The following is a 17,748-nucleotide window of genomic DNA, read 5'->3' as shown; positions in this document are numbered from 1 at the left end:
AATTCCAGAGGATCCCAAAACATGTTACAAAATATAAGCATTGCATCACCCATTACTGTCAAATACAGCCAGTTTTGGAGTGGAGGAACTAAAGAGGAAATGCAGTAAAGAGAAGTTTTACATTCCGTACAAGCTGTACATTTATCCCATTTAGTTTACAGGGTAGAGGCCTGGGCTTTGGTGCCCAAAGGTTTGAGTTTTATTCCTGCTGACAACCCAGGCCAGAGATCACGAGAAAGTGATGGGTATGGGATTTTTACTCCTGCGGACCTCAGATACTCAGAATAAGCTCCCCCTGACAGTCAGAGTGTGTAACACAGTGGCGAGGTGGGTCTTGTCCCCTTCAAATGGCTGATCCATGCAGTGGCTAAGAGCTGATTCCTACCAGCTAAGGGGTCACTCCTTTAGTTCAAATGGCAGAGTTCTGTGCTTTGGAACAAAAAGGTCCCAGATTCTGTTCCCATGTTGAGGGCCAGTTTTTGAAGACTTCTGATCGAGGGAGGAGGCTGTTCAAAAAAACAAAGAAAAGGGCATCTGCTTAAGGGGGATGACAGGCACATCCCCGTTAGGAGGATTGCACCTTACCAAACAGGCAAGATGTAACTGTCAGTAACACTAGCTGACAGATGCGAACACCCAGGCAGGATGCATCACCGCCCTCTAGTAAATACCCTCATAGGGACACCAGGGGGAAGCTGCAGCTTTAAGCACGAGCCACACCCAGCTTTTGCTGCAGATTTCCCCCCTTCTGATGGCTCACCAGCGGTTCTGGCTCCCAATACCGCTGCTGCTGTTTACTTCAGGTTTCCTACGTCTCTGCTCAGCTGGAAGGTTTGCACGTTCATGTTCCCCACAGGAGAGCAGACGGCAGCAAAGCACCAGCAGCAGCGGGAGAAGGCAAACATGGCTGGGATTGCAGCTAAAGTAGCTAAAGAGAGGGAAACAGCCAGGGGCTTAGGCTCCAACGCAAAGGCGTTTAAGTACCTCAGGCAGGACTTCGAGAGGCTGAGGAGCGAGTGCCTCCAGGCTGGGAAACTCTTCCAGGATCCATCCTTCCCTGCGGTTGCCTCCTCTCTGGGGTACAAAGAACTGGGACCAAACTCCCACAAAACTCAGGGCATCACGTGGAGGAGACCAACGGTAGGATACCTGCGTGCTGGGCCCCCTGGACAGCAGGGAGGAGGGAGAGAGAAGAGGGTCAACGTGAAGGGCAGGGCAAAGCCATGCCGTTGTCCGGAATAGCAGGGCCGGCTTGGCTGGTGCGGGGAGGCGGCAGTGGTAAGGGTAGCGCTTCCCCTGGATGGGCGAGGTCCCCCCCTGCACCCCTAGGCAGGGGAAGTCCTGGGGGAAGGAAGCTATTTCTAAATGAAAGAGTCAAAAGACGCTTTCTATAAAAAACTGAGCTGGACTTTTCAGTGCATCATGGCAGCATGAGAACTGCAGATGGGCTCAACCCTGATCTTAACCTCCAAACTCTGAATTTTAGGGGCGAGGGGAGGAGGGATCCGCTCTGAATTTTGCATTAGGTCCTTTACTAATGAGCCAAACCCAGTCCCTGGGATGTTACTACCCCAAAGTGGCTGGGGATTTGGATCAGGATCTATTGGCATCTGTAGCAGGAAGAGAGATTAAATTACACCTGACTAGGTTATAGAAACTCTCTCTCCTTAAAGGGAGAGGGGGAAGTCACATGGATTGAAGGTCCCTGGCTAAGCCGCACTACCTGACAGCTGTTTAGCCAGGGAGGATGAATGCACTCTTTCCAAGCTCAGCACACACAGCAGTGAAAGCCTGTCTATTGATTTGAACCCTTTTCCCCATCCCATAGAGAAGAATGCACATTACTGGTTCCTGCTCATGGGCAAGGGATGCACCTCTGAGCTGCCTGGTGTTGTCACACAGCCAAGATATGAGGGTGCAGATGCAGGCGGTTAATGGCTCACTGATGTGTACCAGGCAAAGCTAAAAAGTTCCAGTGGTTCGGTTTGGATTTATTCAAAACTCTTTGGTCTATAAAACTAGCTGGAAGGTTTGTGGGAACTGTGGAAATATCTGGGCTTGAAATGCTGAGGCACAAAAATGAACAGAAAGGTTAAGTGAAACTCTGTTTGAACTTCCAAGAGATTCAGTCCAGTTCAAGGGCCAGAGTCACCTGGTGTAAGGTCAGAGTAACTCCATGGGAGTCAGAGGAGCTATATTGATACAAACTTGGGCCCAGATCTTCCTCTCACATCAATTTTATAATTATGCCAGATATCTTGCTTGTCTTGAGTTCAATACAGGAAATCTTTTTTACTTTTAAGACCGGAGCCAGTATTTGAAGCCAGCCAGAGCCATGGCTGGTTTTCAGTGCAAAACTCCATGAAGGGCAAAACACACAAGACTCTGCATTCACATTCCATTGCCCTCCCACTATGTTTTTTCAGTTGAAGACAGCTTTTTTTTACATGTAATAGCCAGTGGACTGTTCTTAGCTGTTAGTTGATTCATTTGTTTGCATTTCCAATCTACATAACTCATGCCTGTTTACGCCTGTTTGATATGAACAAACCCTGCTGAATTAATCCATGTCCCAACTCTCACACCATTCCCACCCTGAGATCCATGCCCTACAGCTACACAGGTCTCTTGTGAACTATACCTGTCAAGTTTTGGAGTTGTTACAATGGATTCTGTCCCCATCACTACCTATTTCTTTTCCTTCTCTTCATCCTACTAATGTTGCTTGCTTCATTCTTTGTTTTCCAAATCTCTGTGATAGTCTTTCCCATGTTAATGTCCCTATTTATACACCCCTTCCCCCCGCCCTCTCCAGATACCCTTTCCTCTACCCTGACTGATACAGGGAGGTTATATTTTCCTGCCAGCTGTCTAGCATCCCTTACCACTTTGTTTAGTGCCTATCTTTTGTAGAGGTATAGCTGAATAAAGCTAGTCAAAGATTCTTCGCAAAGGGCCACATTCATCCTTGGTGTATTAGGAACTCATTAGTGAGGAATTTGGCTCAAAGTGCCCCCAAAGAGCATTGAAACAGCTCCAAGAACAAATGGAAAAATCCTTCAGGGTAAGAGCCAAACAACTAGAGCCCAATCAATATGCTATTTTATGAAGGGGCTGGTCACCAAGCCTCTGTTTACTCAGGGAACCCGCTGTGGAGTGGCCAACACTGTACAAAGTTTTCTCTGCTGCTTATGTTTTGCCTTAGAGCCTACACCACCTCTGCAGACAAGCATGTTAGCTTTGAGTACCCTTGTGATCGGTCACCGCAGAAAGCTGCTTTTCTTAGCACAGGGATGAGTTGTCCAAGACATGGAGGCTGTTCTATACAATGTGCCACTCAGCCTTCATCCCCGGCAACTTAAAGCAGCTTGTGCTTACTATGCAATTGCCAAGCACCCATTCAGATCCCAGCAGAGTCCTCTCAGCTGTTAATCCTTCCAAAGCAGATATGGGTTCCCCGCAATTAATAGTCTCAGGGTCCTTCAAAGATTAGGCATTAAAATCTTGTATGTATAGGCCTAAAATTGTGCCTGTTGTAAAAACAGATATTTGCCTGGTTTTCCTTGGCCACAATTTCCCTTCTCCATTGTTGTGCTGTGTTACCAGGGCTGGCTCTAGGCACCAGCAAAGCAAGCAGGTGCTTGGGGTGACACATTTGTAGGGGCGGCATTTGGGCCATCCCCTTTTTTTTTTTCTTTCTTCCCCACTTCAGGGCCAGCTCTGCCGGCACTCACCCAGGTAGACGCTGTCCCAGCCCCAAGCTGCTGCCAAAGACCAGGTGGAAGAGCCACAGCGGGTGGCCAAAGCTGGCCCCGGGACTGGGGTCCAACAGCAGCAGCACGGGGGTTGCCCTGGGACTGCTGTGGTTTGCGCCGCCGGCAGGCTCCGACATGTGGAGGGTGGGACACTTGGGCTGGGGTCCGCCCTGTGGGGTGCACGGAGGAGCTGCCTGCAGGTGTCGCAGGGCAGCCGCCCCCCAGCGCCGCAGCAGGGGTTGGGTGAAGTGGCCCGAGCCACCCAGGGGCTGTGGCAGGGCGGCCAGGAGTAACAGCAGCAGGGCCATAGAGGGGACCGGTGCCCAGGGTGCTGCTGTGCAGGGCCTGCATCCTGCTCTCTGGGGTCCGCTCCCCGCCGGCCGCTCCCTCTGGGGCTACCCTGTCCCGGCTCCTCAGTGCCCTGCCGGGGTGGTCCCCCTGGCTCTGCCATCCTGATTCCTGGCCGGTCCTGGAGGCAGAAGCCCCGGCTGGAGGGACCCTGGGCTGAGGTGTGGCCCGGGAGCCTCACTGCTTACCCTGACACTGCCAGTACCGGACCGGCTGGAAGCGAGGGATGAGTGGGTGGAGTCAGGGCCCCCCCTGGGTGCCGGGAAGGAGTCGGGTGGATGCAACCTCCGCCCCTGCCAGTGTCATGAACCGGATGCTGATGACCCGCCCTGGGAGCAAGTTACCAGTGACCCAGGGCTGGGGCGGCGGGTGGGGTGTGGGGCTGAGAGCCCAGGGCTGGGGCAGTAGGGGGCTGCGGGTGGGGTGGAGGAATGAGAGCCCAGGGCTGGGGCGGCAGGGGGGTGCAGGTGTGTGGGGGGGGTGAAAGCCCAAGGCTGGGGTGGCAGGGGGGAGCGGTGCAGGGAGGGCACTAGTGTGGGGAACCCAGTGCTGAGGTTGGGGGCAGCCCACAATTTTTTTGCTTGGGGCAGCAAAAAATCTAGAGCCAGCCCTGGCTGTGTTGGTGCACCAGCCCCCACCCCCCTCATCCCTTCCATCTTGACACGATGGTATCCTCTTTATGTAATGGTTTTGATATGCTTTGCAATGGAGGGGCAATCATAACTAAGGCTACGTTTTAGTCACAGGTATTTTTAATAAAAGTCATGGACAGGTTATGGGCAGTAAATGAAAATTCACGGCCTGTGACCTGTCCATGACTTTTACTAAAAATACCCCTAACTAAAACTTGGGCCAGGGACTGTGGGCACTCTGTGGGAGTGGGCCGTGGGTGCTGGGTGGGAGGCGGTGCACGGCCCGGGACCCCTGCTGGTGCTGGGGTGGAGGGAGGGGTTGGCAGGACTGGCAGCCTCCCTACATGCCTCTGACTGGCATGTCCGTGCAGCTCCTAGGGGGAGGGGCAGCCAGGGGAGCTCCGTGCTCTGGTCCTGTCACAGTGCCATTTCTGCAGCTCCCATTGGCTGGTAACCATGGGGCTGCTGCCTGCAGGGAGCCCTCCTGGCTGCTTCCCCTAGGAGCTGCACGGACATGACAGTAGGAGACTCCACCTGCCCCCCCAACAGGAAAGCACCACCATGCACCCCAAACCCCTGCCCCAGCTCTGAACCCCCACCCACACACCCAAACTGCTGCTGGCCGCTGCAGAAGTCACAGAAAGTATGACTTCTGTGACCAACACCCAGCCTTAATCGTAACACACCATGGCTGCAAACATACAGAAACTAAGGTGGTCAGTAAGGAACAGACTTGGGATCTCCAGCATCTCAAGTACACTGCCTATCCCATGTCTGTCTATTTATTAAGTACTTTATGTATTTCATTCCAGGAGCTGTGTTCTAATCCACAGTTTATTGTTGGAGGTGCCACACGCACAGATATCTGCCAAGGAGCCTTGGGTAAGACAGAGATCACCTGTTTGATTTTCAGTTGTGGTATCTTAACATGCTGTCCAAGTTCCACACCGTTAGTGTTTCATGTTAGACTCTTAAATAACTGTTTAGTTCTCTCTCCAGTTTCCACCCCCTTGCCTTTTGCCATCTCCCCTTGTATTGTTGATGACCATGTTTTATCTGACCTTCGCTGAAAGCTCCTCCAGATTGGATTCTGTTTTCTTTGTCCATTGTATGCAGCATCACTGTCTGAATTAATAATAATATTTGTGACAAGTGGCAAACACTATTATGGTGGGATTCCATGTTTCTCCTTCATGTGATGGGTCAGGGTGCCGCCTTTATTGTTGATGGCTCCGCTAATGCCCTGGTGGGGGAGGGAAGGGGAGTGGAGAAGGGACCCAGGCCTGCCCTGTACTCCAGGTCCCAACCCAGGGGCCCTATGGACAGCAGCTGAGCACTTAGAGCTACAGTTCTTTCCTCTAGGCTACCTCCCATTCTGCCCCGTCAGCTTCTCGGGCTTCTTACCCTCTCTCCCCTTGGGCAGTCCCTCTGCTCTGCTTGAGCAGTGTTTCCCTCTCCTGGTACACTGATCCTTTGGTCAATAACAGTGCTCCTCCAAACTACAATCAGCTCTCCTCCCATCTGACTGAAGCAGGGGTTTTTATTAGGTCTCTGGCAGGACCTTAATTGGCTCCAGGTGCTCTAATTAACCTGTAGTAACCTCTCCTCAGTCCACAGGCTCTAAGTATCCTGGTGCGCTTATACCTCCCATCGATGATTATCCTGCTGTCATCTGGCCCTGCTGTATCAGATACTACAGTTAATTTTCTATTCTGTATAGGTTCTAATACTACGCTCCGCTCGTCACTGTAGTGTCTGAGCACCTTTCAGTAGTGCCTTAAGTGATGTGACCAATAGCTGAAGTGTGTGGTTTGATGTCTCATCCTCTCTGCAATGTGCAGTGGGGTGTTTTGGTTTTTTTTTAACTGACAAACAACTGTGCAGAGTGCACTAGTCCTGCAGTTTAAAAAAAAAATTTTCAGTGAGGAAGGAAATGTTATATGCAGTTTCATTGGGTAAAGAAGCATTTCTGAGCATTTCCTTAGGAACCACCTCATGATGGACCTTCTGGTGTATTGACCCATTTTGATTTTTAAAACACTATCAGGTTGGGGCTCAGGGGTGTGGTGGCCTAGTATGGTCTCATCTTGACATTTCTTCCTTTTCTTTCTGTCCAAACAGTCAACACTCTCATCCAGCATCGCAACTCCATTCACGACTGCTGTGTTATTTATTATGTGTATTGCCTTAGCACCTAGGAGCCCCAGTTATTGACCAGGATCCCATTGTGCTAAGCACTGTAGAAACACAGAACAAAAAGATGATCCTTGCGCTGAAAAGCTTTAATTCCTTCTGTTTGGCTGCCCTAACACCTGCATCACCTCCATGCTGCCAAGATCACCTTTCTTGTTTGTTGTGATGATCACATCACTTTCACACACATACATCTGAGACCCTCCTCTAGCTCCCTATTGAACTGCATAAAGTTCAAGCTTCTTGTCCTCATCTTCTAGGCCCTTAACAACTCTGCTCCTCCTTCTACACTCTTTTGTCTCCTGTTACATCATCCCTTGCTGCCTCTGCTTCAATCAATCAAATCACTAAATATTGTGGTCTCATCCCTCGAGCACACTATGCAGTCTGCCATGACTGGCATGTCCTTTGTGCTTCAGAGCAAATACAGATTGATTTAAATCAGCCTTGCCCACGGTCTGCCTGTAGTTAAACCATCTATGGCTGGACAGTGTCTCTTTTTAAAGATCTTGGCCTCTCTTTCCTTTGGTCACTTATTTAGAATTGTCAGATTTTTTTCAGTCTGAATGACTGACTAATTTTAAGTTAAAGGAGAACAACAAAACAAGAAAGAACAAATGTCAAATCTCAGAATGGCAGCTGTCCCTGCACACAGGTAGGCTCCTGAGAAATTTAGAAGGTGCAGTACAGAGAAAACAAAGCCTCGAGCACATATATCATATCTCTGAACAAGCTGGTGTTAAGCTAAAATTAACAGAAGGGAATGTATATCCATCCCTCCTGAGAGATATGTCTATTATTGGGTCATTCCTGAGCTGCCTGACACTGAGCTTATGCAACTGCAGGTCCAACCGGTTCCAGGAGTAAAAAGTTCAAGGTGAACCATGGAGCAAGGCGAAAGGGTAGGGAGTGGCTATTCCAGGGCGGGATCTAAATCCTGCAGTGAAAAATCTCAGTAATCTACTCCAGCCCCTCTGCTCCCACCCCAGGCAGTTAGCACTGCTAGGGCTGAACTCACCAGAGGAGAGCCTCTAGGCCAGACTGCAGTACTGCACTGGCTTGTGGTGTCAGGCAGGTGCTGGCAGGGGGGAAGAATGTGGATATGGGCAATGCTGCAGGGGAGAAAGAAACTGATTAATGAGGGAGTAGATGATGAGGCTATGGGGTGGAATGTAGTCCTGATTTTTTGTGTGGTGCAGGAACTCTGCCCTGACAGATGTGATCCCTTTCCCTCCCCTCCCAGCATGTTTCTGTATAAAAGGCGACCTCCATCTGGCATGACCTCACAAGTCCAGTGTATGTGAAGTCAAAAGTGCAAGAACATCTTTCCCACTGGTTCCCACCCCACTGCTTTACTCTGCTGTAATATACTTATCTATAGAGAACGCTTTTTTGATTTCAGTTTAAAGTGATAAAATGCAACTAACTGAAGGGAAAACTCTAAGAATAATTGTTTAGTACAAAATACAAACAAAGGGACGAACGTTCCCAATATTTGCAGTTGAGTTTTCACTATTGTTTTTTCAATTGGAATTGGCAAGCAATTAAAGGCCAAAAGCATTAAAGGTTGCTTTTCAGCAGAACAATGTGGAGGCAAGACACCCTACATTGTTCATTTCAGATCCTACTGCTGCTGTTTTCAAGTTATGGTTGTAATTTTTGCACTAATGAGGAAACTGGGTTTTGGTTCATTTCAGAAAGGAAGCTGTGATACGTGGTGGCAATCAGAGCGACTTCCTACTAATAATAAGTAAGATGCAATTTCTGTAAAGAGTCCTGAAAATCAGAAACCCTACTTACATTGTGACAGACCTCTGGCCACCTATGGCGTCACAGTTATGATGACACTGCACATCATGACCATCTAGAAAGTCACCGTTACAGCAGGGATAGAGAACTCCAAAACCACAAGATCCTACCTCTTAAACTTAAGGAGCATCTCTCTTATTTGCTCACAGTATGGAGTGTATTGTTGAATAGTTCTAATTTTATCCAGTACAGGGCTGTGATACACACACTCACACACTGTAGCCGTTCATTACAATGTAAAATATATAATACATTAGGTTCTCAAAAGCACCAAATATCTCCCCTTTAGGGTTAGTTTGTTTTTTCAGGAGAGGTGCTTTTATTATTTATTATTCCACAGTTCTTACAGTTTTGGCGACAATTGTATTTAGTTCAGCAACATCAGATTGAACATTACTCAGCTATGGTATTTGGCTAAAAAAAAGCCATCAAATGGTATGTAGTGACTCATTGTGGCAGAAGAAAGGAAACAATGGCCATTACATAGAGGATGCTTATTCATTCTTTACAATTTTTTTTCAAAAGGAAGTCACCATGGTATCACAACACTGGAGCATATCCAGCATGGTATCTCTCATCTGTGTTTAGACATAAATAGCTCCTCCCTAGAAAAAAAGTTTGAAAAATATAACAAAAATCAGATAGGGCTAAGTCACAAAATTAGATGCGTGTTTTCCGGATCTGGCCCGCGGGCTCTAGTTTGCCCTCCCCTGCCTTAGAAGGTAGTTTAAATACATACTTCCACTGAACCTCTGCAAATGACTCATGGGGGACTGCTGACCCCCTCATCTCTCTATATTTTAAGGAAGAATAGTAAACTCTTATAATTATTAATGAATAATCAGTCACAAGTGAGGTATATTAATATTTCTAACACTTATGACTATAATCTAAATTAACGCACCAAGAGATAGGTAAAGATAAGATGAGGAATACTGAGCCCTATATACAGGAAACACAATAACAAAAATAACGGATTCCTCATACGTATCGCAGAGGACACTCTATGCATAGCATGCCTAGACAGATGTGGGGTTAATTCTGGTGGAATCACAGCAGGATTTCTGTAACCTGCCACTCCTTTCCTAGAGGTTTATTAGACAGTCTGTTCTTCTCACACAAAGTCTCTGCCACCCCTTGGGCTTGGCACTCCTGTCTCTGCCCAAGGACGATCTCTATCCAAACCTGTCAGATAGCTAAGCTTGTAAAAGATGCCCGTCCCTGGATTCCAAGGGTGATGGAGCAGTGTTTCCTAACACATGGCTAAAACTCCATATTCCATCACCAGGCTCTTTACTTGTACAGTCTTCAATTTACTATGACTTAGTGGGCTAAATTTCCAGTAACCGCTGGAGTAGTGGGGCCTGAACAGTAACAATCTTCTACTCAAGGTGGTCCCAGTGCTCACATCCCTTCCACACATGGAAACCATCAAAGGCTCCTGCTACCCTTCACTTCCTGGGTTTTGGGAAAAGGAAGCATGTTGAGTGTCTGGTATACACACTTCTAGAGCCTGAAAAGCCCCCATAGAGAGGATCCATGGGTACAGGTTCCAAGTTATGTCAGATCCAACCCCCGCAAGCCCAGGGAAGAAGGCAGCATACATTACAACAGACAGACTCAGAGAAGTTTACAGTATTGTTATGCATCCGATGAAGTGAGCTGTAGCTCACGAAAGCTTATGCTCAGATAAATTTGTTAGTCTCTAAGGTGCCACAAGTACTCCTTTTCTTTTTGCGAATACAGACTAACACGGCTGCTACTCTGAAACCTGAATATTGTTATGGTTAGAGTGAGCTCACCCCCAGGCTCTTGTATTTGCATTGTGGGTTGAGCAATCATGAGGGAAAAAATGCTTCCTGACCTGAACCTCCACAAGCTAGGAGTGTAGAACCTGCCTCCAGCTGTCCCACCCAGCCCACAGAGCACAGGCAAGGGGACCAGCAGTAGCTTTGCCTGGTGTCTTGTTGTACTCCACTCTCAGAGACCGACAGCTTTATCTACCTCCCCAACCAGGCACTATACACACTCCCGGCAGCCCCTGCACTCTTCTTATTATTCAGGCTGATCTAAGTCTTGGCACATGGCCATTAGCTGCGAACTAAGTCTGGTAAAAGGTGTCTGGCCGACTAAGAACCCTGGAGGCTGAAATCTTTTCTGCATGCAGCGCCAACACATATGCCTTAACCCTGAGCAGGAGGTGGATGAGTCTCCAGGACCCATTCTGTGTCTGGACTCTCTATAGAGATGGCAGAGCCCAATTAATGTAATGGTGGGTATGTACGATTTGCAGATCAGTCCACAGGAACGAAACAATCAGCACAGTTCACGCTGGTTGTCAGCCAGGCATTGCCCTTCAGTCACTGCCAAAACAGGACAGAGTTGCACTGTGTACCACGAGGTCAAAGCTCTGAATTCCACAAGGCTGGGATGTTTGCTTTGTCTAAGTGTTGCTTTCAGTGCTTTGCACTACAAACAAGGGCGCAAAGCCACTGCATACTGCAGTGAAGATAACCCATCCCAGCATGAGGGAACAATGGAGCCAAAGCCCAAAAAGAAGGAAGGGAATTAAAACACATGACTTTGGCTACTGTGGCTTTTTTTTTTTTTTTTAATGTTTCCACATTCAGAAGGGGAGTTTCAGCTGGGGCTATTCCTTCCTGTGTCTCCAAATGCACATGAGGGAGGAGGAGGAGGAGGAGGAGGAGGTAGGGTGGCCAGACCAGAGAGCACTCTATTGGTTGAAAATGTGCTCAGAAATCTCTGCAGTAAAGCTCAGCTGTAATAAACCCATGTCCCATACAGACATATACCATAGCCATTAGCAGGGATGGAACCTAGGACGTACCTTCAGTGCTGAAAGCAAAAGACCCTAAAGGAGTAAAGCTGTTAGCTGGGCATATGCATCAGGCTCTTAATTTTGCTGGGCTCTGTCCATCAAGAGAGACATGATCTCATCCGCCCCCTGATCACCAGGCCCACCAACAGCAATTCCGGGCCCCAGGGCAGAATAGTCAATGGGCCCCCAGGCATGCACAAGCCACGCCCGTGCGGACTTGGTCCACCTGACATTTGGGAGATTCTGCGCCTCTGCTGGCTGGTGCCCAGCAAGCTGCCGGTTGTGATGCTGGGCGTGCTCTTCTGGCACAGCCAGGGCTTTCATATGCCCGCCCAGTAGGGTTGCCAACTGCCTAATCGCACAAACTCAAAGTCCCTTGTCCTACCCCCTGCCTGCCCCTTTCCTGAGACCATGCCCCTGTCCTGTCCCTTCTCTGAGGCCCTGCCCCCTGCTCACTCCATCCCCCCTCCCTCTGTCACTTGCTCTCCCCCACCGTCACTCACTTTCACCAGGCTGGGGCAGGGGGTTGGAGTGCAGAGTGCAGGCTCTGGGAGGAACATAAGAAGATAAGAATGGCCCTACTGGGTCAGACCAAAGGTCCATCCAGTCCAGTGTCTTGTCTGCCGCCAGCAGCCAATGCCAGGTGCCCTAGAGGGAGTGAACCTAACAGGTAATGATCAAGTGATCGCTCTACTGCCATCCATCTCCACCCTCTGACAAACAGAGGCTAGGGACACCATTTCTTACCCATCCTGGCTAATAACCATTAATGGACTTAACCTCCATGAATTTATCTAGTTCTCTTTTAAACCCTGTTATAGTCCTAGCCTTCACAACCTCCTCAGGCAAGGAGTTCCACAGGTTGACTGGGTGCTGTGTGAAGAAGAACTTCGTTTTATTTGTTTTAAAAGTGCTGCCCATTAATTGCATTTGGTGTTCCTATGATATAAGAACTAGGGGCCAAGTAAATAACTTTTCCTTATTCACTTTCTCCACACCATTCATGATTTATATATCTCTATCATATCCCCCATTAGTCTCCTCTTTTCCATGCTGAAAAGTCCTAGCCTCTTTAATCTCTCCTCATATGGGACCTGTTCCATACCCCTAATAATTTTAGTTGCCCTTCTCTGAACCTTTTCTAATGCCAGTATATCTTATTTTAGATGAGGAGACCACATCTGTATGCAATATGCAAGATGTGGGTGTACCATGGATTTATATAAGGGCAATAAGATATTCTCCATTTTATTCTCTATCCCTTTTTTAATGATGCTTAACATCCTGTTTTCTTTTTTGACTGCTGCTGCACACTGGATGGATATCTTCAGAGAACTATCCACAATGACTCCAAGATCTCTTTCCTGATTAGAGGAAGTTTGGGTGCAGGAGGGGGTGAGGGATGTGGGCTCTGGGAGGGAGCTTGGGTGCGGGAGGGGGTGAGGGGTGCAGGCTCTGGGAAGAAGTTTGGGTGCGGGAGGGATGCAGACTCTGGGATGGAGTTTGGGTCTGGGGTGTGGTCTCTAGGCTGGATCAGGGGTTTGGGGTGCAGGGTGCGGGCTCTGGGAGGGACTTGGGTGCAGGGTGTGGGCTCTAGGCTGTGGCAGGGGGTTGGGGTGCAGTGCTTACCTCTGGCAGCTCCCAAAAGCAACCAGCACACTCCTCTGGCAGCGGCTTCCAGGCGGGCGGCCCAGGAGGTCTCTGCATGCCGTTGCCTGCAGATACTGCCCCAACAGCTCCCATTGGCTGCAGTTCCTGGCCAATGGGAGCTGCGGAGTTGGCACTCAGGGAGTGGGCAAGTGCGTGGAGACCCCCTCCCCAGGGGCTGCAGGGTTGTGTCGGCCGCTTCTGGGAGGTGTGCAGAATGAGGGTGGGCAGGAAGCCTGCCTTAGCTCCACTGCACTGCCGGCAGCGGTGGTCAGGGACTCCTGGTGGCCGCCGGGCCCTTTTAAATCACCCAGGCCCATGGGCAATTGCCTCCTTTGATCGGCGGCCCTGCCCATCACCACCATATCCTACCAGCATACTTGTGCTCGCAGCCTTTGTTACTATTTTATGGCTAGTAGGAAACAATTTATCACTCTTTATTGTATATGATAGTGATATGGGGTGGAGCATCTTAACCAAAATACCAGTCCAAACTATACCTGTCAGTGGCTCCAGGATTTTAGGAAGAGCTCTGATCTTCCTTAAACCTCCTTTCCCTTTCCTCTGGGCTAATAACTTCTTTAATTGTCCCTGGTGGAGACAGAATGAGCCAGTGACTAAAACTCTCTCAGTTCAAAGATTAAGAAAGAAGAACTTGTGTAAAAACAAGATCCTCGGTGTGGAAGAAATTTCTGGGGATTCTTTTCCAAGTGCATCTGAACCCAAGCGGAGCACGTGACTGTTTGGGGATTCCTTGGTAGAAAAACAGAAAAACAATGGCACTTCTGTACAGACAGGCCGTGTAGGGGAGAACATGAGGCCTCTGCATTCATTAGCCTAGAGGGCTGGTTGCAAGGGGCCCTGTAACCTTTCCCTCCACAAATAGGATCATTTTGAGGCTCTGAATAACCCAGGCAGCAGGGGACAGAGGTGTTTGTAACTAATTGCAAACTCATCCAAGGCCAGAAAGGACTGTTATGATCATCTAGTCCAGAGGTGGGCAAACTATGGCCTGCAGGCCACATTGTTATACCAATAAAATAAAAACCAGCAGGATCTTATTAAAGGGAATAAGGCAAAATGCCATATTTATTGTGAATACACAAAGAATCATAGTAAGCAGTTAGTTACAGCTATAACATTCCATTCCATTTCATATTTATTCACATATTCATTCATACACACACGCACAGGTTCTGCATGGTTGTTATCATAGTTACCAGCCTTAGAGTTGCTCATGCCAAGCCACTGTCCAAGTGGCCTGGACATGAGGAGGGAGCAGGGCCTTGTCAGATGCACATCTGATGCTCCTGGAAGTTGGTTTGCAGAATCAGACCCCAAAGTTCTCAGTTTCTAGAGTCCATTTTTATAGGAATTTATTCCTATGCCAGCCTATGGGAATTGGTTCATCATGCTGTTGCTGAACCAATCAGCATATGGCACATTCCTGACGGCTCCGTGCTCCCAGATGTTATCTTGTTCTTTGATTCTCCCATCCTTGAGGCTGTTGGGTGGATTCCAGTCTGCCCTCCGGGGGTCCTCTGGTTGTTTCCACTTGACGCCTTCTTCAGCTGATGGACACTGGATTCTTAGGCTGGCACCTCCCTGATCATTCATTTATTATCCACACCAAGCATCCATCCACATACATCCTCCATCTCTATTTTAATCACAATTGTTAACAAAGCGAGATGAATACAACAAAAGGGTGGGGAGTCTCTGTGTGCTGTTTCTGTTGTTACAAAGTATCACTTTGAGTCTCTGTGTGTGTGTGTGTGTAATTGTTGTTACAAAGTATTGCTTTGAGAACAGACTCTGTTTTAGGCTGTACTAACACAATTAGCAGCTTGCAAGTTTCACACAGAGAGGGAGAGAAACAGTAAAAATAAGAGACCAAAAACCAAGAAACCTCTTAATTAGTAATACCCTGGAATTTAAACTGTGGGGAATCAAACTAATTTGTGATTTTAATACAGAACTTCTTTAATATGATCCACCATAACAACATCTGGCCCGTGGGACTGTCTTGCCTGGCCCTTGAGCTCCCAGCTGGGGAGGCTAGTCCCCGGCCCCTCCCCTGCAGCCTCAGCTCGCTGTGCCGCCAGCGCTCTGGGCGGTGGGGCTGCGAACTCCTGCTGGATAGCACAGCTGTGAGAGCCGACAGGTGTAGTGTATTAAATTGCTTCCCATAGGAATGCTACTTACGGCTGCCAGTCCTGGTGCTCTGAGCAGCATGGTAAGGGGGCAGGGAGTGGGGGGGTTGGATAAGGGGCAAGGGATCCCGGGGGGGCAGTCAGGGAGCAGGGGTGGTTTGATGGGGTGGAGGTTCTGGGGGGGCATGGTCTGAGACGGTTGGATAGGCATGGGAGTCCCGGGGGGGCCTGTCAGGGGGACGGGGGTGTGGATAGGAGTCAGGGGACAGGAAGCAGTGGGATTGGATAGGGGGTGGGGTCCCGGTGGGGTGGTTATGGGCGGGGGGGTTCCCAGGAGGGGGCAGTCAGGGGACAAGGAGCGGGGGGGTTGGATGGGTCAGGGGTTCTGAGGGGGGCAATCAGCGGGTGGGAAGTGGGAGGGGGCAGATAGGGGGAGGGGGCCAGGCTGTTTGGGGAGGCACAGCCTTACCTACCCGGCCCTCCATACAGTTTCGGAATCCCGATGTGGCCCTCAGGCCAAAAAGTTTGCCCATCCCTGATCTAATCTGACCTCCTGTTTAGCACAGGCTAGAGAACATCCTCAAAATAATTCCTAGAGCAGAGCTTTTAGAAAAGCATCCAAGCTTGATTTAAAAATAGTCAGTGATAGAGAATCCACCATGACCCTTGTTAAATTGTTCCAATGCTTAATTATTTTCACCATTAAAAGATTACACCTTATTTCCAGTCTGAATTTATCTAGCTTCAACTTCCAGCCATTGGATCTTGTTATACCTTTCTCTTTTAGATTGAAGAGCTCATTATTAAATATTTGCTCCCCATATAGGTACTTATAGACCAGGGGTGGGCAAACTTTTTGGCCGGAGGGACACATCAGGGAATAGAAATTGTATGGTGGGCCATGAATGCTCACAAAATTGGGGTTGGGGTGCGGGCTCTGGGGTGGGGCTGGGGATGAGGAGTTTGGGGTGTAGGAGGGTGCTATGGGCTGGGACCGAGGGGTTCGGAGGGCGGGAGGGGGGTTAGGGCTGGGGCAGGGTGTGGGAAGGGGTGCAGGTTCCAGCTGGGGGTGCGGGCTCTGGGGTGGGGCTGGGGATGAGAGGGGTGGTGTGCAGGAGGGTGCTCTGGGCTGGGATCGAGGGGTTTGGAAAGCAGGAGAGGGACCAGGGCTGGGGCAGGGGATTGGGGCATGAGGGGAGGCTCAGGGGTTGCGGACTCTGAGCAGCACTTACCTCAAGAGGCTCCCGGAAGCAGTGGTATGTCCCTTCTCCGCTACTACATGGAGGTGCGGCCAGGTGGATCTGCACACTGCCCCGTTCACAAGCACCGCCCCTGCAGCTCCCATTGGAGCATGTAGGAGCCAGAGCGGGGCCATGCCACAGCTTCCGGGAGCCACATCATGCAGCCCCGGCAGGAGCGGGGCTGAGCTGCATGGTGCAGCCTCGACCCAGTGCCCGGGCCGGAGCAGGGCTAAGCTGCTGGTCCAGCCCCTGACCCAGCACCCCAGCCGGAGCACTGGAGTGCAGCTCGGGGGCCACCTTAAAAAGGCTCATGGACCTTAGTTTGCCCACCCGTGTTATAGAGGGTAATCAAGTCACCCCTTTGCCTTCTCTTTGTTAAGCTAAATGGATTGAACTCTTTGAGTCTATCGCTATAAGACATGTAAATAGCCTGTTAAGAATGTATTTCACACCCCAAATGCCTTGTGTCCATATCCTCTGCCCATTTCCTGAGCACTGTGGCGTTCCAAAATGGATCTAGAGTGAATGGAGCTCTGTTCCTATTATGACTTCCCCTATACTTCATCTTTACATTTTTAAGGAGTCTGCATGGGCAGTTGGCATTTTGTGAGGCAGAACTGATGAAGCATCTTACAGAGGAGACATGCACTATGCTCTCTCATGGGAAATTGACTTCTGCTCTCTGTCATTGTACTTTAATCTACAGCTAGAGTCATTCCAACTGGAAGTGTGTGCTTGGTCTTTATCTGGAAAAATAACATCCCAGCTAGCAGGGACTCCTCTATAGCAACAGAGCTGGCCATTGGAGCTCGGCTAAGGGGTGGGTTTTAAGGTTTATTTACGTTTCATGCCATTTGGTATAGGAAATGGGAAAAGGAAGAGGGACTCAAGCCTGCAAATTATTTTAAAAACTCACCGCTTCCAGCTCTTCCGTGAGACGTACTGAGGGATAAATCCAGTCACTGTGATCTATTGACAGAGAAAAACTGCAAAATAGAGGGGGTGCAAGGAAGTTACAAGATCCCCGTACTTCTCAAAAGAATGGTGTTTGTGCTGCAGAAGTTAAGCTTGTGGCAGCATTCAATGGTGGATTAAGGCTAAATGACCCCACCCCAGACTTCCTCCCAGACA

The 17,748-nt window shown here is 49.3% G+C and overlaps 1 protein-coding gene across 1 annotated transcript in view; it reads left to right on the top strand.

Moving 5' to 3' along the window:
* Positions 1-736: 736 nt before the first annotated feature.
* Positions 737-17,748, top strand: part of CAPN2 (calpain 2) — a 52,341-nt gene continuing 35,329 nt past the window's right edge. Inside the window, exons 1-2 of the mRNA XM_038394368.2 lie at positions 737-1,140; positions 5,548-5,617. Coding sequence (XP_038250296.1) covers positions 844-1,140; positions 5,548-5,617 — 367 coding nt within the window. The 5' untranslated portion in view covers positions 737-843. The remainder of the gene's footprint in view (positions 1,141-5,547; positions 5,618-17,748) is intronic.

Source organism: Dermochelys coriacea, chromosome 3 (genome assembly GCF_009764565.3).
Source record: "Dermochelys coriacea isolate rDerCor1 chromosome 3, rDerCor1.pri.v4, whole genome shotgun sequence".
NCBI lineage: Eukaryota > Metazoa > Chordata > Testudines > Dermochelyidae > Dermochelys > Dermochelys coriacea.
The sequence above is the reverse complement of the archived record's forward strand: the minus strand, read 5'-3'. Positions and strand labels throughout refer to the sequence as shown.